The 25,208-nt window shown below is 43.7% G+C and overlaps 1 protein-coding gene across 1 annotated transcript in view; it reads right to left on the bottom strand.

Moving 5' to 3' along the window:
* LOC139755470 (high-affinity choline transporter 1-like) overlaps nucleotides 1-25,208 on the bottom strand; it is a 188,350-nt gene that overhangs the window by 75,803 nt on the left and 87,339 nt on the right. The window contains exon 3 of the mRNA XM_071673806.1: nucleotides 7,159-7,266. Within this exon, the coding sequence (XP_071529907.1) occupies nucleotides 7,159-7,266 (108 nt within the window). The remainder of the gene's footprint in view (nucleotides 1-7,158; nucleotides 7,267-25,208) is intronic.

Below are 25,208 nucleotides of genomic sequence, written 5' to 3'. Positions count from 1 at the left end.
TCCTCTACCACTTCTGAAACCACACTGCTCTTCCCCAATCTGATGCTCTGTACATGCCTTCACCCTCTCAATCAATGCCCTCCCATATAATTTACCAGTAATACTCAACAAACTTATACCTCTGAAATTTGAGCACTCACTCTTATCCCCTTTGCCTTTGTACAATGGCACTATGCACGCATTCCGCCAATCCTCAGGCACCTCACCATGAGTCATACATACATTAAATAACCTTACCAACCAGTCAATAATACAGTCACCCCCTTTTTTAATAAATTCCACTGCAATACCATCCAAACCTGCTGCCTTGCCGGCTTTCATCTTCCGCAAAGCTTTCACTACCTCTTCTCTGTTTACCAAATCATTTTCCCTTACCCTCTCACTTTGCACACCACCTCGATCAAAACACCCTATAGCTGCCACTCTATCATCAAACACATTCAACAAACCTTCAAAATACTCACTCCATCTCCTTCTCACATCACCCCTACTTGTTATCACCTCCCCATTTGCGCCCTTCACTGAAGTTCCCATTTGCTTCCTTGTCTTACGCGCTTTATTTACCTCCTTCCAGAACATCTTTTTATTCTCCCTAAAATTTAATGATACTCTCTCACCCCAACTCTCATTTGCCCTCAACTCTCATTTGAATGTAGGTTTGCGGCAGGGGTGTGTGATGTCTCCATGGTTGTTTAATTTGTTTATGGATGGGGTTGTTAGGGAGGTGAATGCAAGAGTTTTGGAAAGAGGGGCAAGTATGAAGTCTGTTGGGGATGAGAGAGCTTGGGAAGTGAGTCAGTTGTTGTTCGCTGATGATACAGCGCTGGTGGCTGATTCATGTGAGAAACTGCAGAAGCTGGTGACTGAGTTTGGTAAATTGTGTGAAAGAAGAAAGTTAAGAGTAAATGTGAATAAGAGCAAGGTTATTAGGTACAGTAGGGTTGAGAGTCAAGTCAATTGGGAAGTAAGTTTGAATGGAGAAAAACTGGAGGAAGTAAAGTGTGTTAGATATCTGGGAGTGGATCTGGCAGCGGATGGAACCATGGAAGCGGAAGTGGATGATAGGGTGGGGGAGGGGGCGAAAATCCTGGGAGCCTTGAAGAATGTGTGGAAGTCGAGAACATTATCTCGGAAAGCAAAAATGGGTATGTTTGAAGGAATAGTGGTTCCAACAATGTTGTATAGTTGCGAGGCGTGAGCTATGGATAAAGTTGTGCGCAGGAGGGTGGATGTGCTGGAAATGAGATGTTTGAGGACAATGTGTGGTGTGAGGTGGTTTGATCGAGTAAGTAACGTAAGGGTAAGAGAGATGTGTGGAAATAAAAAGATCGTGGTTGATAGAGCAGAAGAGGGTGTTTTGAAATGGTTTGGGCATGGAGAGAATGAGTGAGGAAAGATTAACCAAGAGGATATATGTGTCGGAGGTGGAGGGAACGAGGAGAAGAGGGAGACCAAATTGGAGGTGGAAAGATGGAGTGAAAAAGATTTTGTGTGATCGGGGCCTGAACATGCAGGAGGGTGAAAGGAGGGCAAGGAATAGAGTGAATTGGATCGATGTGGTATACCGAGGTTGACGTGCTGTCAGTGGATTGAATCAGGGCATGTGTAGCGTCTGGGTAAACCATGGAAAGCTGTGTAGGTATGTATATTTGCGCGTGTGGACGTGTATGTATATACATGTGTATGGGGTTGGTTTGGGCCATATCTTTCGTCTGTTTCCTTGCGCTACCTCGCAAACGCGGGAGACAGCGACAAAGCAAAAAAAAAAAAAAAAGAAAAATATATATATATATATATATATATATATATATATATATATATATATATATATATATATATATTTTTTTTTTACTTATCTATTATACTTTGTCGCTGTCTCCCGCGTTTGCGAGGTAGCGCAAGGAAACAGACGAAAGAAATGGCCCAACCCCCCCCCCCCCATACACATGTATATACATACGTCCACACACGCAAATTACATACCTACACAGCTTTCCATGGTTTACCCCAGACGCTTCACATGCCTTGATTCAATCCAAGGAAATGGGAACTTCAGTGAAGGGCGCAAATGGGGAGGTGATAACAAGTAGTGGTGATGTGAGAAGGAGATGGAGTGAGTATTTTGAAGGTTTGTTGAATGTGTTTGATGATAGAGTGGCAGATATAGGGTGTTTTCGTCGAGGTGGTGTGCAAAGTGAGAGGGTTAGGGAAAATGATTTGGTAAATAGAGAAGAGGTAGTGAAAGCTTTGCGGAAGATGAAAGCCGGCAAGGTAGCAGGTTTGGATGGTATTGCAGTGGAATTTATTAAAAAAGGGGGTGACTGTATTGTTGACTGGTTGGTAAGGTTATTTAATGTATGTATGACTCATAGTGAGGTGCCTGAGGATTGGCGGAATGCGTGCATAGTGCCATTGTACAAAGGCAAAGGGGATATATATATATATATATATATATATATATATATATATATATATATATATATATATATATATATATATATACATATATATATTATGTATATGTATTTATCTATTTTTTATTTATTATACTTTGTCGCTGTCTCTTGCGTTAGCGAGGTAGCGCGAGGAAACAGACGAAAGAATGGCCTAACCCACTCACATACACATGTATATACATACATGTCCACACACGCACATACAGATACCTATACATCTCAACGTATACATATATATACATATATATATATATATATATATATATATATATATATATATATATATATATATATATATATATATATATATATATATATATATATATATATATATATATATATATATACACACACACATATACATATTCACACATGTACATAATTCATACTGTCTGCCCTTATTCATTCCCGTCGCCACCCCGTTACACATGAAATAACAACCGCCTCCCCCTGCATGTGCGCGAAGTAGCGCTAGGAAAAGACAACAAAGGCCACATCCGTTCACACTCACTCTGTAGCTGTCATGTGTAATGCAGCGAAACTACAGCTTCCTTTTCACATCCAGGCCCCACAGAACTTTCCATGGTTTAACCCAGACGCTTCACATGCCGTGGTTCAATCCACTGACAGCACGTCGACCCCGGTATACCACATCGTTCCAATTCAATCTATTCCTTGCACGCCTTTCGCCCTCCTGGATGTTCAGGCCCCGATCGCTTAAAATCTTTTTCATTCCATCTTTCCACCTCCAATTTGGTCTCCCACAATTTGGTCTCCCACTTCTCGTTCCCTGCACCTCTGACACATATATCCTTTTTGTCAATCTTTCCTCACTCATTCTCTCCATGTGAACAAACCATTTCAAAACACTCTCTTCTGCTCACTCAACCACACTCATTTTATTGCCACACATCCCTCTTACCCCTTCATTACTTACTCGATGAAACCACCTCACACCTCATATTGCCCTCAAACATCTCATTTCCAGCACATCCACCCTCCTCCGCACAGCGCCTCGCAACCATATAACATTGTTGGAACTCTATTCCTTCAAACATACCCATTTTTGCTTTCCAAGACAACGTTCTCGACTTCCACATATTCTTCAACGCTCCCAGAACTTTCGCCCCCTCCCCCACCTTATGACTCACTTCCGTTCCATGGTTCCATTCGCTGCCAAATCCACTCCCAGATATCTAAAACACTTCACTACCTCCAGTTTTTCTCCATTCAAACTTACCTCTCAATTGACTTGTCCCTCAACTCTACTGTACCTAATAACCTTGCTCTTATTCACATTTACTCTCAGCTTTCTTCCCTCACACACTTTACCAAACTCAGTCACCAGCTTATGCAGTTTCTCATCCGAATCAGCCACGAGCGCTGTATCATCCCAAGCTCTCTCATCCACAACAGACTGCATACTTGCCCCTCTTTCAAAACTCATGCATTCATCTCCCTAACAACCCCATCCATGAACAAATTAAACAGCTATGGAAACATCACGCACCCCTGCCGCAAACCAACATACATACATATATATACATACATATATATATATATATATATATATATATATATATATATATATATATATATATATATATATATATATATATATATATATATATATATATATTATCCCTGGCGATAGGGGAGAAAGAATACTTTCCACGTATTCCCTGCGTGTCGTAGAAGGCGACTAAAAGGGGAGGGAGCGGGTGGCTGGAAATCCTCCCCTCTCTTGTTTTTTTTGTAATTTTCCAAAAGAGGGAACAGAGAAGGGGCTCAGGTGAGGATATTCCCTCTAAGGCCCAGTTCTCTGTTCTTAATGCTACCTCGCTTACGCGGAAAATGGCAAATAGTATGAAAAAAAAAGAAAATATATTTATATATATATCTTTCTTTTTTTCTTTCGTACTATTCGCCATTTCCCGCATTAGCGAGGTAGCGTTATCAACAGAGGACTGGGCCTTAGAGGGAATATCCTCACCTGGCCCCCTTCTCTGTTCCTTCTTTTGGAAAATTAAAAAAAAAAAACGAGAGGGGAGGATTTCCAGCCACCCGCTCCCTTCCCTTTTAGTCGCCTTCTACGACACGCAGGTAATACGTGGGAAGTATTCTTTCTCCCCTATCCCCAGGGATAAAAGGGATATATATATATATATATATATATATATATATATATATATATATATATATATATATATATATATATATATATATATATATATATATATATATATATATATATATATATATATATATATATATATATATATATATATATATATATATATATATATATATATATATATATATGCATATATATATATATATATATATATATATATATATATATGTATATATATATATATATATATATATATATACATATATATATATATATATATATATATATATATATATATATATATATATATATATATATATATATATATATATATATATATATATATATATATATATATATATATATCCCTGGGGATAGGGGAGAAAGAATACTTCCCACGTATTACCTGCGTGTCGTAGAAGGCGACTAAAAGGGGAGGGAGCGGGTGGCTGGAAATCCTCCCCTCTCGTTTTTTTTTCAATTTTCCAAAAGAAGGAACAGAGAAGGGGGGCCAGGTGAGGATATTCCCTCAAAGGCCAAGTCCTCTGTTCTTAACGCTACCTCGCTAATGCGGGAAATGGCGAATAGTATGAAAGATATATATATATATATATATATATATATATATATATATATATATATATATATATATATATATATATATATATATATATATATATATATATATATATATATATATATATATATATATATTATATGGTTGCGAGGCGTGGGCTATAGATAGAGTTGTGCGGAGGAGGGTGGATGTGCTGGAAATGAGATGTTTGCGGACAATATGTGGTGTGAGGTGGTTTGATCGAGTAAGTAATGTAAGGGTAAGAGAGATGTGTGGAAAGAAAAAGAGCGTGGTTGAGAGAGCAGAAGAGGGTGTTTTGAAATGGTTTGGGCACATGGAGAGAATGAGTGAGGAAAGATTGACCAAGAGGATATATGTGTCGGAGGTGGAGGGAACGAGGAGAAGTGGGAGACCAAATTGGAGGTGGAAAGATAGAGTGAAAAAGAATTTGAGTAATCGGGGCCTGAATATGCAGGAGGGTGAAAGGCGGGCAAGGAATAGAGTGAATTGGATCGATGTGGTATACCGGGGTCGACGTGCTGTCAATGGATTGAATCAGGGCATGTGAAGCGTCTGGGGTAAACCATGGAAAGTTCTGTGGGGCCTGGATGTGGAAAGGAAGCTGTGGCTTCGGGCATTATTGCATGACAGCTGGAAACTGAATGTGAGCGAATGGGGCCTTTGTTGTCTTTTCCTGGCGCTGCCTCGCGTACATGAGGGGAGAGGGGGATGTTATTCCGTGTGTGGCGGGGTGGCGATGGGGGTGAGTAGGGGCAGACAGTGTGAATTGTGTGCATGTGTGTATATATGTGTGTCTGTGTGTGTATATATGTGTGTACGTTGGGATGTGTGGGTGAGTATGTTTGCGTGTGTGGACGTGTGTGTGTGTGCATGTGTGTGGGGGTGGGTTGGGCCATTTCTTTCGTCTGTTTCCTTGCGCTACCTCGCAGGCGCGGGAGACGGCGACAAAGCAAAATGAATAGATAAATGAATATATATATATATATATATATATATATATATATATATATATATATATATATATATATATATACATATATATATATATTTTTTTTTTTTTTTCATACTATTCGCCATTTCCCGCGGTAGCGGGGTAGCTTTAGGAACAGAGGACTGAGCCTTTGAGGGAAATCCCCACTTGGCCCCCTTCTCTGTTCCTTCCTTTGGAAAATCAAAAATGAGAGGGGAGGATTTCCAGCCCCCCGCTCCCTATATATGTATATATATATATATATATATATATATATATATATATATATATATATATATATATATATATATATATATATATATATATATATATATATATATATATATATATATATATATATATATATATATATATATATATATATATATATATATATATATATATATATATATATATATATATATATATATATATATATATATATATATATATATATATATATATATATATATAAACGCCCATACACGCAAATATACATACATGTACATATACATGTCAGCATATCCACATATACATACATATACACAGACATATATACACATATATGCACATATATATATGTACAAAAACGCCCATACACGCAAATATATATACATGTACATATACATATCAACATATCCGCATATACATACATATACACAGACATATATACACATATATACACATGTATATATATTCATACTTACTTGCCTTCATCCACTTCCGGCGCCACCCCGCCTCAATTAGTATGACGATATCGAATACAGTCTATCATGAGAGGTATGATGGTGCTGGCAGTGCTATAACTCCCCGTCATGTATCACTTTACGAATGACGCTCGTAAAGATCATTCAGACGACATCACTGGGAACCCCCCCCCCTTCTCCCACCTCCATGACCGTCATGAAAACAGGACACAGCAATAAACTCACCGTCAAATGGGTACTGGTGTGTCAGGCCGGGGTTGAGAGGAACTTGGCAAAAGCCGTGGAGTACTTACCGACCGCCAGGGAGAGGGCGTAGCCAAATGGAGCCTGGCACCAGATGAGGCCCTTGTCGTACACTTTCTCGGCCGTACCGTTGATGTAACCTCCTCCGACCCACGTCGCTGCCGGACACAACATATGAACTCAGGTTAGTCCAAAATGTATCCAACCTCATTATGCTGGAGATCAGCTCTCATGGGGCTGAGCCAGTGAGAGAGAGAGAGAGAGAGAGAGAGAGAGAGAGAGAGAGAGAGAGAGAGAGAGAGAGAGAGAGAGAGAGAGAGAGAGAGAGAGAGAAATCAAAATTGCTACATAACATAAACAAGCTGGTAAGATTCGTTCATAACATTTGTAAAAATATATATTGATATCAAACCCATTCTGCATCTGACTTTCATTTCTTTTTTGCGATATATGATTCATGACCTTAGTCGTGTTATCTATACATCATTATTCCTAATAAAAGAAGAATGTTGATTAGCTTTAACCTTCCTTGATATGAATACCATGTCCAGGATGAAGGTCAGACAGTTGGGTGTATTCTTTACCATGATCTTTGTTACATGTTCATCATTATGTTGGCTGAGAAGATTGAGTGAATATTCCACTCATGCAATGTGCACGGCTATCTGCTCTCTTAGTTTAGTAACTAATGATGTACGTAGATATTTGTGACGACACTGTTACTTAATTACTTAAGCCACATCTATCTATCTGTCTATCTATCTATCTATCTATATATCTATCTATCTATCTATCTATCTATCCATCTATCTATCTATCTATCTATCTATCTATCTATCTATCTATCTATATATATATATATATATATATATATATATATATATATATATATATATATATATATATATATATATATATATATATATATGGATAGAGTTGTGCGCAGGAGGATGGATGTGCTGGAAATGAGATGTTTGAGGACAATGTGTGGTGTGAGGTGGTTTGATCGAGTAAGTAACGTAAGGGTAAGAGAGATGTGTGGAAATAAAAAGAGCGTGGTTGAGAGAGCAGAAGAGGGCGTTTTGAAATGGTTTGGGCACATGGAGAGAATGAGTGAGGAAAGATTGACCAAGAGGATATATGTGTCGGAGGTGGAGGGAACGAGGAGAAGAGGGAGACCAAATTGGAGGTGGAAAGATGGAGTGAAAAAGATTTTGTGTGATTGGGGCCTGAACATGCAGGAGGGTGAAAGGAGGGCAAGGAATAGAGTGAATTGGAGCGATGTGGTATACCGGGGTTGACGTGCTGTCAGTGGATTGAATCAAGGCATGTGAAGCGTCTGGGGTAAACCATGGAAAGCTGTGTAGGTATGTATATTTGCGTGTGTGGACGTATGTATATACATGTGTATGGGGGTGGGTTGGGCCATTTCTTTCGTCTGTTTCCTTGCGCTACCTCGCAAACGCGGGAGACAGCGACAAAGCAAAAAAAAAAAAAAAAAAAAAAAAATATATATATATATATATATATATATATATATATATATATATATATATATATATATATATATATATGAATATCATTCCACATTTCCCGCGTTAGCAAGGTAACGCCAAGAAAAGACGAAGACACGGCCACACTGGCGGATATCAATGCTCTAGCTGTCATGAACAATGCGCCGGAACCAGAGCCCTGTATACACAACCAGACCCCGCAGACATTACCTTGTTTTCCTCTTACCGCTCCAGGTGCTCAGTTTTAGCCCAATGGCGGCGCGTTCTTTCACTGGGCCATCCTTCAGTAGGTGGTCTGTTGGCCACCACCAGAGGTCAGGACCACGAGTCACACCGGGCCATCCTTCAGTAAGTGGTCTGTTGGCCACCATCAGAGGTCAGGACCACGAGTCATACTGGGCCATCCTTCAGTAGGTGGTCCGATGGCCGCCACCAGAGGTCAGGACCACGAGTCATGCTGGGCCATCCTTCAGTAGGTGGTCCGATGGTCGCCATCAGAGGTCAGGACCACGAGTCACACTGGGCCATCCTTCAGTAGGTGGTCTGTTGGCCACCACCAGAGGTCAGGACCACGAGTCACACTGGGCCATCCTTCAGTAAGTGGTCTGTTGGCCACCACCAGAGGTCAGGACCACGAGTCACACTGGGCCATCCTTCAGTAAGTGGTCTGTTGGCCACCACCAGAGGTCAGGTTCACCGCGGAAGTGCAGTGTTTTGGCTCAGAGTTCGTGTGGTAGAGGGACGCTACCTCCGGATGGTGTGCTCACTTGGGAGGAATGAGGTTGGCACGGCAGTCAAGTTTTTATATAATAAATATTTAGTTGGCTAAGAGTCTGGCTTACCGCTGCTGCTCTGGATACTGGCGCATTGTGCTGAGCAGCGGTACCGGTTGAGAGGCATCTGTGACACGTGAAGCCTCTGGACTTGTCACCTTGTGGCTGTGTGATTATCTTACCCGACTTATCGAGGGAGGTTGATAGCTGTGATTTCATATAAGACTTTAAAGCATGCTGAAAAATGACTGATGTGCAGAAAACGTTGGGGTACTGTACGATCTTAAGTGACATCAATATTGCTGTAGGTTGTGAGTACCCAGCTACACTTGTCAGGGGATGCAAAACCAAGCCTGAGAACAGCACTTCAGACCACCACCTTCCTGATAGCGGCCACATTTCACCTCACATGCAGCCGTGTCCAGCAGGAAATGGAAGTTCACTTAAGTACTTTCCAAAGTTGCTTTGATGCCTCGAATAACCTTATATTATAGTTAGTTCAATATTCTCTTTCATTTTAGGAAAAAAAATGAGTGGAAATGTTCTTTCCCGTAAAAGAAATGATGGTTATGTAAAGGTTCTGATTCGTCTGTATGGGTAAAGGAGTTCGTGTGTGTGTGTGTGTGTGTGTGTGTGTGTGTGTGTGTGGGTGTGGGTGTGTGTGTGTGGGTGTGTGTGTGGGTGTGTGAGTGTGTGTGTGTGTGTGTGTGTGTGGGTGTGTGAGTGTGTGGTGCGCTACCAAAACACAGCAGCAGCAGCAGCAGCAACATACCAGCCACCCAACAGCTCATGTATAGTGTGACGTTGAGGATCAGGAGAACCAACGAGTCATCAAGAGCCCTGCCCTGGGTGGCATAATGCTACATGACAGCATCGCAGTACTAATCCCCCTGCGCTCCCACGCCTCCGTCCTATATATGGCACAACACTTAAATACGTCACCGACCGTGAGGCACGGCGGAGGCAGCTGCACCGACGCAAACTCCGGTCTCTCCCGTGTGTGAGGGCAGCCGGGGGAGGAGGGTGAAGAGTGGCAGAGACAAAATATAAGGATGTGTTTAGATGAACCACAGTGGGCAAGGTGGTGTGGCTAATAGCGAAAGGGATTAAAGGTGAAAAACATATTTAGTGATAGACTGAGCGATCGTGACGGTGAGGATGTACAGATCAGTTTCTGCTTTCATGCCTTCACTTCGTCTATCACCGGTATTAAAACATAGACACACCATCGATGCAATCGCTTCATCAATCCCACTAAGTTGTGCTATGATCCATATGATGGACGTGCACCCTGTACGCTGGAGCAGCTTGGGTCAGTCTCATCTTCAGTCCCACTAAGTTCCTCTGGTGGACGAGGTACTTTCTGATGACCTCTCACGGTGGCCGAGGGTTATGGAAGGGCTCCTGCTCAACAGCGAGTTGACTGGAGAATCTGGTGTCATAGATCTGGAAGCGACTGATGGGCGTTAAGACAAATACTTTACCCACGAGGTCACACAAGAAGGTAGATAGGTGCTGCCTCATCTGCCCATGTTTTCTGCACAGAAAATTTGGATTGACAGAACTTTTCTCTTTGTCTTTTCTGTTAAGTCAGCGAGGCAACAGCTGTGTCTCAATCAAATGGTACGTTCGTGTCATTAGAATATCCCCACTATCATGTTTTGATTCCACATTTGTCATTACTCTTTTTGGATAGATATTTCAAGTGTTGTTACTGGCAGTGCACGGCATAACTGTCCTATCATTCCATCGTGCAGAACTTTTTCCTCGTTCTCAAGACTTGGGGGCGTCACTTGGCACCGGCAAGGCGCACTCTGCAGCACGGATGCCAACCATGCCTGGCTGGTGGAGCGGACGACCGGGGACAGGGTACGCGAGGGGCCCAACAAGGAGAGATTTGGTGGTAGGTCATACCGTAAGGGGGTTAGTGGGAGGGAAGAGGACAAGGGAACACTGACAGGTATTACAGTGGCTGTAGGTGGAGTGTGACGCACGTGACAGGGAGGGCAGTGGGTTCAGTGGCTGAGGAAGACCAGGAAGGAACACATTGTGGTGAGAAGCAGAAGGTTAAGATAACTATAAGAAGATCACAAAGCAAAGATAAAAAGGAACGGGGGAAGGACAGAGAGGTAAAGTGGAGACAAATGAGGCTAGAGAAAGACAGAAATATTTGCAGGAGAGTTGAGGAGAGACAGGAAGAAGACGCACAGATCTTTACTGATAGCAGCGACTCACGCATCTACCGCCGCGGTGAGGGGAAGACGCGTATCTGTAGAAGCCGCGGGTGGCGTGTGTAAAGCCTACCCTTCAGGTGGTTCCTCCTCCACCCATTGGTTGCCTCAGACGTTCTGACCTTCTAGTTCTGATATATTGATAAGAGGAAGAAAAATGATAACGTCAAAGGTGGAATAGGTATTGAAAGGGAGGTACTGAGGGTGACAGGTAATCAGGGTAGATCTAGAGGGTCTGGTGGCGTCACTCGCCCTGGTATTTCAGGCTCACTGATGACAAGTGACACCGAACTTAATATGCGAGGTGTGTGTGTGTGTGTGTGTGTGTGTGTGTGTGTGTGTGTGTGTGTGGCCGCCAGGCACCCATCTGACAAGCAATGCACCCTCTATCTCTCTCTCTCTCTCTCTCTCTCTCTCTCTCTCTCTCTCTCTCTCTCTCTCTCTCTCTCTCTCTCTCTCTCTATATATATATATATATATATATATATATATATATTTATATATATATATTCATCTATCCATCTATTATACTTTAACCGCCGTCTCCCGCGTTAGCGAGGTAGCGCAAGGACACAGACGAAGAATGGCCCAACCCACCCACATACACATGTACATACATAAATGCCCACACACGTACATATGCATATATATTTCAACGTACACATACATGTACATACACACACATATACATATATACACATGTACATATCCATACTTGCTTCATTTATCCATTTCAGTCGCCACACTCGAAAATAACATCCCCCTCCCCTCCAGCGAGGCAGCGCCAGGAACAGAAAAAAAGGCCACATTCATTCACGTTCAGCCTCTAGTTGTCATGTATAATGCACCGAAACCACAGCACCCCATACACATCCAGGCCCCGCAGAACTTTCCATGGTTTACCCCAGACGCTTCACATGCCCTGGTTCATTTCATTGACAGCACATCGACCCCGGTATACCGAATCGTTCCAATTCACTCTATTCCTTGCATTCCTCTCACCATCCTCTATGTTCAGGACCAGATCGCTCAAAATCTTTTTCACTCCATCTTTCCACCTCCAATTTAGTCTCCCGCTTCTCCTTGCTCCCTCCACCTCTGGCAAATATATACTCTTTGTTAATCTTTCCTCACTCATTCTCTCCATATGTCCAAACCATTTCAACACACCCTCTTCTGCTTTCTCAACCACACTCTTTCTATTTCCACACATCTCTCTTACCCTTTCATTACTTACTCGATTAAACCACCTCACACCACTTAGTGTCCTCAAACATTTCATTTCCAGCACATCCACCCTCCTCTGTACAACCTATCTATAGCCTATGCCTCGCAACCATATAACGTTGTTGGAACCACTATTCCTTCAAACATACCCAATTTTGCTCTCCGAGATAACCTTCTTTCCTTCCAAACATTCTTCAACGCTCTCAGAACCTTCGCCCCTTCCCCACTCTGTGACTCACTTCCGCTTCCATGGTTCCATCTGCTGATAAGGTCAGTCCCAGATATCTAAAACATTTCACTTCCGCCAGTTTTTCTCCACTCAAATTTACATTTGAATGAAACTGTCCCTCAACCCTACTGAACCTAATCTATATATATATATATATATATATATATATATATATATATATATATATATATATATATATATATATATATATATCCCTGGGGATAGGGGATTAAGAGTACTTCCCACGTATTCCCTGCGTGTCGTAGAAGGCGACTAAAAGGGGAGGGAGCGGGGGGCTGGAAATCCTCCCCTCTCGGTTTTTTTTTTAATTTTCCAAAAGAAGGAACAGAGAAGGGGGCCAGGTGAGGGTATTCCCTCAAAGGCCCAGTCCTCTGTTCTTAACGCTACCTCGCTAATGCGGGAAATGGCGAATAGTTTGAAAGAAGAAAGAAAATATATATATATATATATATATATATATATATATATATATATATATATATATATATATATATATATATATGTATGTATGTATGTATATATGTTACCCTAGTTACACGCCTGATGACTTTACTGTCTGAATTTTTCAGTATGGTGTCAGCCTTTGGCTTCCGCAAATCTTTTATTTCAGGATATCACTGAATATAGACCATATACAGCACTAGTTCGTATTCTTGTGATCTATGGATCAAACTTCAGTCTCTATACGTCTTTGATTCAATCGTATTTACCTACAGTCTTGATTATGCTTCAGATTTATTTCAGAAAAGTGAACCTGACGTATGAATTTACATGAGTTTACTTGAGAAAGACAACAGGAGGCCTGGTTGGCCCACGACTGGGTTGTCTGGTAAGAAAAGAAAAATAAAGAGAAAAAAATTTAACTTGACAGTAAAATGTATCCGCCCAGAAGTTTTTAAAGCTATCACCGACTCCCTACTGCAACACATCAATATTCTACTGTCCCCGTTATCGCTGTCGTTTATACAGTCTATTTCTGACGTTTTACTCAGAGTATACGTGAATGTATAAAATATTTGTCTAAACGACTTTTGAATGTATTGAAGGCATTTATAGTCTTATCATAGTCTTGCTTGATCTGTTGAGGTGTCCTTTGTGGCAGCCCTGCGATGGCTATTGCACAGCAACCACAAGTGCTTGCAACGGGCACGTCCAACATTTGTACCATTTACTGATGAAAAAATGTACGAAATGGCATAATGGCAGCCATGAGCTGAGAGCTGAAATGAGTAAGACCGCTATCGCAGCACAATAATATCTGCACTTTAGTATCATCAGAGGCAAGACTCGCTCCTCACCACTGCTACAGTAAGTAATGCAATGTACGTTTGTCTGGGCGTCATCCAGACTAGTGTGTAGGAGTACGATGCCTGTCACGACGACATACCCAGAGAGGGAAAGCCAAGGCCATGACGGTCACTCACATAAAACAGTCCTCCTCATTCATACTTCTCTATGCAGTTACGGGTCTTAACTAGTCCGTATTTCTCCTGGGGTAAATCATGGTAGGTGGGCCAGAGCGGACACAAACTGAGCCATCACACTCGCGTCAGCCAAGCAGTGAAGGGCAGTAAGGTCATGCAGACAGCTTACATTGCGTTCTTAAGCCTGGTCGACACTGAGAGAACACGCATCCTTAAGTTCATGTTCACAAGAGCTAGCTCCCGCATCTGACGAGGACGTTACAACGGTTCCACCATAGTTTGTGTGAGAGGGTGTGTGGTGAGGACTGGTGAGCCTATGTGATACGTCTCAGATAACATAAAATTCAGAAAAATACATTTGTGCAAGCCATGTGATGCCGAGTTCACACGTAAGTGAATTCTGACTCTACATGCGAGTGGCCAACAGCCAGTTGAATGGGGGAATCTATTTCCCACTGGCCTTCATGTGAGCCATAGTAGAGACGTAACACTTGTGGTCCTGCTGTGTCCTGAGTGTTGACCACAAACACTATGTGTCTGAGGGTAGGTGAGGCCAGAGCATAGGCCATATTGTGGGCGGGCGGGTTATTGTTAAGGCCATACACAAGCAGGCTTGCCTCACAGCTTCATTGTAACGAGATGATAAACTGCCTAAGCCGGTGTTCATGGCGAGGCTCTGGTACACATTACCACACTGACTTGTGGCTTTGATGTGGGGCTGGTGATGGTAAAGTGAGGGAGTCAAAGCCAGTGGTGAGCACCAGGGGAGTCGTGAGTACCAGTGGTGAGCACCAGGGGAGTCGTGTGTACCAGTGGTGAGCACCAGGGGAGTCGTGAGTACCAGTGGTGAGCACCAGGGGAGTCGTGTGTACCAGTGGTGAGCACCAGGGGAGTCGTGTGTACCAGTGGTGAGCACCAGGGGAGTCGTGAGTACCAGTGGTGAGCACCAGGGGAGTCGTGTGTACCAGTGGTGAGCACCAGGGGAGTCGTGTGTACCAGTGGTGAGCACCAGGGGAGTCGTGAGTACCAGTGGTGAGCACCAGGGGAGTCGTGTGTACCAGTGGTGAGCACCAGGGGAGTCGTGAGTACCAGTGGTGAGCACCAGGGGAGTCGTGTGTACCAGTGGTGAGCACCAGGGGAGTCGTGTGTACCAGTGGTGAGCACCAGGGGAGTCGTGAGTACCAGTGGTGAGCACCAGGGGAGTCGTGAGTACCAGTGGTGAGCACCAGGGGAGTCGTGAGTACCAGTAGTGTGATGTGAGTACCAAGGTCCAGACCGTGAGCGCTGCTGAGGCAGTGCTGAGGGCAGCACATGGCCACCCTCCCATGCAGTATTGAGGACAGCAGCTAGACATCCTCCCCTGTGGCGTTGAGGACGACAGCTAGACATCCTCCCCTGTGGCGTTGAGGACGACAGCTAGACATCCTCCCCTGTGGTGTTGAGGACAGCAGTAAGACATCCTCCCCTGTGGTGTTGAGGACAGCAGTAAGACATCCTCCCCTGTGGTGTTGAGGACGGCAGCAAGACATCCTCCCCTGTGGTGTTGAGGACGGCAGCAAGACATCCTCCCCTGTGGTGTTGAGGACGGCAGCAAGACATCCTCCCCTGTGGTGTTGAGGGCGGCAGCTAGACATCCTCCCCTGTGGTGTTGAGGACAGCTAGACATCCTCCCCTGTGGCGTTGAGGACGACAGCTAGACATCCTCCCCTGTGGTGTTGGGGACGGCAGCTAGACATCCTCCCCTGTGGTGTTGAGGACGGCAGCAAGACATCCTCCCCTGTGGTGTTGAGGACGGCAGCAAGACATCCTCCCCTGTGGTGTTGAGGACAGCAGTAAGACATCCTCCCCTGTGGTGTTGAGGACAGCAGTAAGACATCCTCCCCTGTGGTGTTGAGGACGACAGCAAGACATCCTCCCCTGTGGTGTTGAGGACGACAGCTAGACATCCTCCCCTGTGGTGTTGGGGACGGCAGCTAGACATCCTCCCCTGTGGTGTTGAGGACGGCAGCAAGACATCCTCCCCTGTGGTGTTGAGGACGGCAGTAAGACATCCTCCCCTGTGGTGTTGAGGACAGCAGTAAGACATCCTCCCCTGTGGTGTTGAGGGCGGCAGCAAGACATCCTCCCCTGTGGTGTTGAGGGCGGCAGCTAGACATCCTCCCCTGTGGTGTTGAGGACAGCAGTAAGACATCCTCCCCTGTGGTGTTGGGGGCGGCAGCTAGACATCCTCCCCTGTGGTGTTGAGGACAGCAGTAAGACATCCTCCCCTGTGGTGTTGAGGACGGCAGCTAGACATCCTCCCCTGTGGTGTTGAGGGCGGCAGCAAGACATCCTCCCCTGTGGTGTTGAGGACAGCAGTAAGACATCCTCCCCTGTGGTGTTGAGGACAGCAGTAAGACATCCTCCCCTGTGGTGTTGAGGACAGCAGTAAGACATCCTCCCCTGTGGTGTTGAGGACAGCAGCAAGACATCCTCCCCTGTGGTGTTGAGGGCGGCAGCAAGACATCCTCCCCTGTGGTGTTGGGGGCGGCAGCTAGACATCCTCCCCTGTGGTGTTGAGGACGGCAGCTAGACATCCTCCCCTGTGGTGTTGAGGACGGCAGCAAGACATCCTCCCCTGTGGTGTTGAGGACGGCAGCTAGACATCCTCCCCTGTGGTGTTGAGGACGGCAGTAAGACATCCTCCCCTGTGGTGTTGAGGACAGCAGTAAGACATCCTCCCCTGTGGTGTTGAGGACAGCAGTAAGACATCCTCCCCTGTGGTGTTGAGGACGGCAGCTAGACATCCTCCCCTGTGGTGTTGAGGGCGGCAGCAAGACATCCTCCCCTGTGGTGTTGAGGACAGCAGTAAGACATCCTCCCCTGTGGTGTTGAGGACAGCAGTAAGACATCCTCCCCTGTGGTGTTGAGGACGGCAGCAAGACATCCTCCCCTGTGGTGTTGAGGACAGCAGTAAGACATCCTCCCCTGTGGTGTTGAGGGCGGCAGCAAGACATCCTCCCCTGTGGTGTTGAGGACGGCAGCTAGACATCCTCCCCTGTGGTGTTGAGGGCGGCAGCTAGACATCCTCCCCTGTGGTGTTGAGGACAGCAGCAAGACATCCTCCCCTGCGGTGTTGAGGACAGCAGTAAGACATCCTCCCCTGTGGTGTTGAGGACAGCAGTAAGACATCCTCCCCTGTGGTGTTGAGGGCGGCAGCAAGACATCCTCCCCTGTGGTGTTGAGGGCGGCAGCTAGACATCCTCCCCTGTGGTGTTGAGGACAGCAGTAAGACATCCTCCCCTGTGGTGTTGGGGGCGGCAGCTAGACATCCTCCCCTGTGGTGTTGAGGACAGCAGTAAGACATCCTCCCCTGTGGTGTTGAGGACGGCAGCTAGACATCCTCCCCTGTGGTGTTGGGGGCGGCAGCAAGACATCCTCCCCTGTGGTGTTGAGGACAGCAGTAAGACATCCTCCCCTGTGGTGTTGAGGACAGCAGTAAGACATCCTCCCCTGTGGTGTTGAGGGCGGCAGCAAGACATCCTCCCCTGTGGTGTTGAGGACGGCAGCAAGACATCCTCCCCTGTGGTGTTGAGGGCGGCAGCTAGACATCCTCCCCTGTGGTGTTGAGGGCGGCAGCTAGACATTCTCCCCTGTGGTGTTGAGGACAGCAGTAAGACATCCTCCCCTGTGGTGTTGAGGACAGCAGTAAGACATCCTCCCCTGTGGTGTTGAGGACAGCAGTAAGACATCCTCCCCTGTGGTGTTGAGGACAGCAGCAAGACATCCTCCCCTGTGGTGTTGAGGGCGGCAGCTAGACATCCTCCCCTGTGGTGTTGAGGGCGGCAGCTAGACATCCTCCCCTGTGGTGTTGAGGACAGCAGTAAGACATCCTCCCCTGTGGTGTTGAGGGCGGCAGCAAGACATCCTCCCCTGTGGTGTTGAGGGCGGCAGCTAGACATCCTCCCCTGTGGTGTTGAGGGCGGCAGCAAGACATCCTCCCCTGTGGTGTTGAGGGCGGCAGCTAGACATCCTCCCCTGTGGTGTTGAGGACAGCAGTAAGACATCCTCCCCTGTGGTGTTGAGGACAGCAGTAAGACATCCTCCCCTGTGGTGTTGAGGACAGCAGTAAGACATCCTCCCCTGCGGTGTTGAGGACAGCAGTGAGACATCCTCCCCTGTGGTGTTGAGGACAGCAGTAAGACATCCTCCCCTGTGGTGTTGAGGGCGGCAACAGCATAGGCCACCCTCCCTTGCGGTGTTGAGGATGGCAACAAGACTCCCTCCTTGACTCACCAGCTGGGTGGACATGTGAAATGCACAGGATATGTCTCATAGAAGGTAATGGAGAAGGATTTTGAGAACAACTTTCAATTGGAGGAATTTGATGTGTCTTACATGATATATCTCCGCCCATATGACGCGGGCGACCGATGATTAAGACAGAAATAAGAATAAAGACGAAGTCGCGGCTAAACAGCAAAGCTCATGTAACGTAAGAACTCGAAGGCATAAAATGTGAGAAGTTGTGATGTGGGAAATATGAGGTGTGAGGTGAGCAGCAGGTGAGGAGGGATCGTGCCTGGTCTCAGCCAAGATAAGTTTGTCTCATACTGGCTGCCGTCACCATCGCAATATTCCAGTACCTCTAAAAATTTACATAAACTCCTTTCTATTTTCCTCACCTCCGCTCGTCTCATATGACAAAGTAATACTCCTGGCCACGATAACGATAGGATGTCATTCTTGTGACCTTCCCACAAGTTTGGAAGGACAAGATTGACGAAAGGAAATGACCACTTGACGAGGGCGACTGGAGACCAAGTGGGTCAAACAGCTGGAGTGAGCTACATAACAACTATACGTGTGCATGTTTGTGTGGTGTTTGTCTCTGGTGGTTGAGCAATACCTGTGCATGTGACCTGCAGAAGAATGTGGCGAATATTTGTTGTTGGGTCGACTCTTGCAGAGGTTGTGTCAGGCACTTAGTGTTCTCTGCTGAACTTATTTCAGTTGGTTGTGTGTTCCCGGCAGAGATCAGCGATCTTAGAATTATCCGATTAATTCTAAGTGGGCTGCAGAAATATCCTTCGTTCTTCTGATCATATGACTAAGCTAAGAACGCTATAAACACTGCACAAGGAAGTACCAGAATAGTGTATTATATTTGTAATATGGCATGGTATGATCTAGCAAGGTGTGGTGTGACATGGTATATCATGATGACGGGCATGAGACTCGAGAACAAGTGAAATCACATCAGTTCATCCTTATTCACATGTGATACCAACGATAGATAATGGTTGGAAATTAACATGAAATCTGTTTGTTACAAAGAAGAGTACATCAACCACATTTCTACTTCCTTATATAAGGCAGCTGAATCAACACGAGCAACTGAATGCCCTAAACACGGCTCCTTCACCTTGAATGGACAGCCACTGCCTCTCAATAGAACGCCGACCATCCTAGGCGTTACATGACATTCATTCCCCATACCAGTAACATTAACACTAAGGTACCACACAAACTAAAAGCTCTGAAAGCACTAACTGGCGCTAGATTTACACAAGAAAAGAGAGATATACGTTTGCTTTCTACACAGACTATCTATCCACTCCACTTTACACAGCAAGTGTTTGGTCTCTCACGCTGTCAAAAGCAGATGTAAGAAAGATGCAAACCACACGATATGATGCACTCAGAACTATCACTGGCTGCCTAGCCACTACAAACACTTAACACCTTCACAACTAAATAAAGACCCTTCCCAGTAGAGTCCCACCTCACTATGTTCAGCAATCAGTTCTATGCAACAGCACTTGAGCCCCTTACCCCAACCATTCTATAAGTAGAAATAAAAAGCTTAACCTTGCCTTGCATTACCATGATACCTACTCACAGAACCCCCAGTTGCCAACAAATAATATACTAACAAAACACATACAGACTGATATAACTCGACAAACTCTAAACAACCGACCTCCCAACCCAATCTTAAACCCCTCCCCTCTGGACATACACTCGCCAGACACAACACTCCCCAGACAATCACAAGTCACACACACGCTTATATTCTGAGCATCAGCCATTACTGCAATACTAGAAACCCTTCCAGCATATCCCAAGACCCTTCATCGTGCTCACGATGCAACCACCGTAAAGATACCGAGCATTTACCACTCAATAGATAAATGAATATGTACATATTGTTACAGTTATCTTCCCTAGTTGCCCATAAATGTTACGTTTATCCATCATATCCTATTTTGTTTTAACTGAGGAATGATATTTCCTGTGTACATTATATTGTTGAGGGTCTTATCATTGTATGTTAATATAAGAGATTTTGTTTATTAGGGTGTAAACAAATTAAGAGTAAATATTTTCAATATTATCACAAATTATGGAAGGAACAAAACATATGTAAGAAACAAGAGAAAGTCATATGAAGAATTTGTATAGAACCTGGAAGAAGGCCAAGGTCAAGCTTCTCTCTCGGAATGGCCATAAAGGAAGGATGTGATACAAAGCTGTTGGTAAATAATGTAATCTGTACACATCTCAGTCATTTCAAACCCTTATGTTATATAACTGAGGCCAGTGAATTTGACAAAGTGATGTAGTAAAGTAATATAGAGAGAGATCTATGTATCAAGTATAAAATGAATTATTTATGCTACGAGAGAGCCATGATTATTTTGTTATTATATCTAGGTATATTTTCATAGATTGACAAGAAGGAAAAAATAGGTATATCATTACGGCCATCAGCTGTCAGATGTTAGCCAAATGGTAAGGGAATCTGTGTCTAGCCCAAATATCTCTTAACAGAAGCTATCATTTCGGAGTTATCTGTTTTAATGAGCCTATAGGCTGATTATATACCCTTTAATGTATGGGGTGGAGGCAGAACGTCTATATATATATATATATATATATATATATATATATATATATATATATATATATATATATATATATATATATATTTTTTTTTTTTTTTTTTTTTTTTTTGGCTGTCTCCCGCGTTTGCGAGGTAGCGCAAGGAAACAGACGAAAGAAATAGCCCAACCCACCCCCATACACATGTATATACATACGTCCACACACGCAAATATACACACCTACACAGCGTTCCATGGTTTACCCCAGACGCTTCACATGCCCTGATTCAATCCACCGACAGCACGTCAACCCCGGGATACCACATCGCTCCAATTCACTCTATTCCTTGCCCTCCTTTCACCCTCCTGCATGTTCAGGCCCCGATCACACAAAATCTTTTTCACTTCATCTTTCCACCTCCAATTTGGTCTCCCTCTTCTCCTCGTTCCCTCCACCTCCGACACATATATCCTCTTGGTCAATCTTTCCTCACTCATTCTCTCCATGTGCCCAAACCATTTCAAAACACCCTCTTCTGCTCTCTCAACCACGCTCTTTTTATTTCCACACATCTCTCTTACCCTTACGTTACTCACTCGATCAAACCACCTCACACCACACATTGTCCTCAAACATCTCATTTCCAGCACATCCATCCTCCTGCGCACAACTCTATCCATAGCTCACGCCTCGCAACCATACAACATTGTTGGAACCACTATTCCTTCAAACACCCATTTTTGCTTTCCGATATAATGTTCTCGACTTCCACACATTCTTCAAGGCTCCCAGAATTTTCGCCCCCTCCCCCACCCTATGATCCACTTCCGCTTCCATGGTTCCATCCGCTGCCAGATCCACTCCCAGATCTCTAAAACACTTCACTTCCTCCAGTTTTTCTCCATTCAAACTCACCTCCCAATTGACTTGACCCTCAACCCTACTGTACCTAATAACCTTGCTCTTATTTACATTTGCTCTTAACTTTCTTCTTTCACACACTTTACCAAACTCAGTCACCAGCTTCTGCAGTTTCTCACATGAATCAGCCACCAGCGCTGTATCATCAGCGAACAACAACTGACTCACTTCCCAAGCTCTCTCTTCCCCAACAGACTTCATACTTGCCCCTCTTTCCAAAACTCTTGCATTCACCTCCCTAACAACCCCATCCATAAACAAATTAAACAACCATGGAGACATCACACACCCCTGCCGCAAACCTACATTCACTGAGAACCAATCACTTTCCTCTCTTCCTACACGTACACATGCCTTACATCCTCGATAAAAACTTCTCACTGCTTCTAACAACTTGCCTCCCACACCATATATTCTTAATACCTTCCACAGAGCATCCCTATCAACTCTATCATATGCCTTCTCCAGATCCATAAATGCTACATACAAATCCATTTGCTTTTCTAAGTATTTCTCACATACATTCTTCAAAGCAAACACCTGATCCACACATCCTCTACCACTTCTGAAACCACACTGCTCTTCCCCAATCTGATGCTCTGTACATATATATATATCTTTCTTTCTTTCAAACTATTCGCCATTTCCCGCATTAGCGAGGTAGCGTTAAGAACAGATGACTGGGCCTTTGAGGGACTACCCTCACCTGGCCCAATTCTCTGTTCCTTCTTTTGGAAAATTAAAAAAAAAAAATGAGAGGGGAGGATTTCCAGCCCCCCCGCTCCCTCCCCTTTTAGTCGCCTTCTACGACACGCAGGGAATACGTATATACGTATATATACGTATATATATATATATATATATATATATATATATATATATATATATATATATATATATATATATATATATATATATAGAGAGAGAGAGAGAGAGAGAGAGAGAGAGTGTATGATTGGTGGATGGAAACAGAGACGAGCAGTAACTGTTAAATGCTCAAGCGTTGCGACTCACAGGGTCTTCTTCCAAGACCTGACAGTTATTGACCTGGACTTGATCTTCTATACAGCACAGGTTAATAAGACAGTCTTTAAGTCTGTCTCTATACTCTTCCTCCTGGTTGGCTGCTCTCAGTCTTGGCTCCGCCTTCTTTGCTGCCGTATCCGCCAATCTGTTAGCTCCTTTTGCCAAACTCACAGATCCTCCCTTACGACAAATAGCCATACGTATGTTTACGTAAGCAGCCTCAATGGTTCTCCTCATCTTCCTCCTCTATACTTTATGTAACACCTTCACTCCTTGTCAGGTTGAAAGATGCTCATATTCCTCCACGTGGAGCACCGAGGAATTTGACGTTATACGAGTCCTTGGATATATTTTGGGATCTATTTGACGCTTTACTACCCTACAACCCGACTCACCAAAGTGAACAGCCAGTACAAGGTATATGATATACACCTCACGAAGGTCATTACTAACCTCCTTACATCTGATCTTGACCAGTTCCCTCACATTGTGCTATACTCATTCTGCTTTCATGATGAATCTATCTATACCCTGAGTTTTTTACGGTTAGGAACTGGGATGGAATCAACTTTTATTCTCTCATTACAGCTATCACATGATCTGTGTATTTCTCTAGCTTTCTTCTTTAATTTACATATCACATATGTATCTCCTGGATACTTTATCTCTGTTTTCATCCACCACTCATACTCTCATTTGTCACACTTATATATATATATATATATATATATATATATATATATATATATATATATATATATATATATATATATATACATATATATATATATATATATATATATATATATATATATATATATATATATATATATATATATATATATATATATATATATACATATATATATATATATATATATATATATATATATATATATATATATATATATGGAAGCGGAAGTGGATCATAGGGTGGGGGAGGGGGCGAAAATTTTGGGAGCCTTGAAAAATGTGTGGAAGTCGAGAACATTATCCCGGAAAGCAAAAATGGGTATGTTTGAAGGAATAATAGTTCAAACAATGTTGTATGGTTGCGAGGCGTGGGCTATGGATAGAGTTGTGCGCAGGAGGATGGATGTGCTGGAAATGAGATGTTTGAGGACAATGTGTGGTGTGAGGTGGTTTGATCGAGTAAGTAACGTAAGGGTAAGAGAGATGTGTGGAAATAAAAAGAGCGTGGTTGAGAGAGCAGAAGAGGGTGTGTTGAAATGGTTTGGGCACATGGAGAGAATGAGTGAGGAAAGATTGACCAAGAGGATATATGTGTCGGAGGTGGAGGGAACGAGGAGAAGAGGGAGACCAAATTGGAGGTGGAAAGATGGAGTGAAAAGGATTTTGTGTGATCGGGGCCTGAACATACAGGAGGGTGAAAGGAGGGCAAGGAATAGAGTGAAGTGGAGCGATGTGGTATACAGGGGTTGACGTGCTGTCAGTGGATTGAATCAAGGCATGTGAAGCGTCCGGGGTAAACCATGGAAAGCTGTGTAGGTATGTATATTTGCGTGTGTGGACGTGTGTATGTACATGTGTATGGGGGGGGGTTGGGCCATTTCTTTCGTCTGTTTCCTTGCGCTACCTCGCAAACGCGGGAGACAGCGACAAAGTATAAAAAAAAAAAAAAAATATATATATATATATATATATATATATATATATATATATATATATATATATATATATATATATATATATATATATATATACATATATGGTGTTCAAAGTAAGAGCGTTAGGGAGAATGATTTGGTAAACAGAGAAGAGGTAGTAAAAGCTTTGCAGAAGATGAAGGCCGGCAGGGCAGCGGGTTTGGATGGTATTGCCGTGGAATTTATTAAAAAAGGGGTGA

Source organism: Panulirus ornatus, chromosome 19 (assembly GCF_036320965.1).
Source record: "Panulirus ornatus isolate Po-2019 chromosome 19, ASM3632096v1, whole genome shotgun sequence".
Classification (NCBI taxonomy): domain Eukaryota; kingdom Metazoa; phylum Arthropoda; class Malacostraca; order Decapoda; family Palinuridae; genus Panulirus; species Panulirus ornatus.
Note: the sequence above shows the minus strand (reverse complement) of the source record. Positions and strands in the feature narration are given on the sequence as shown.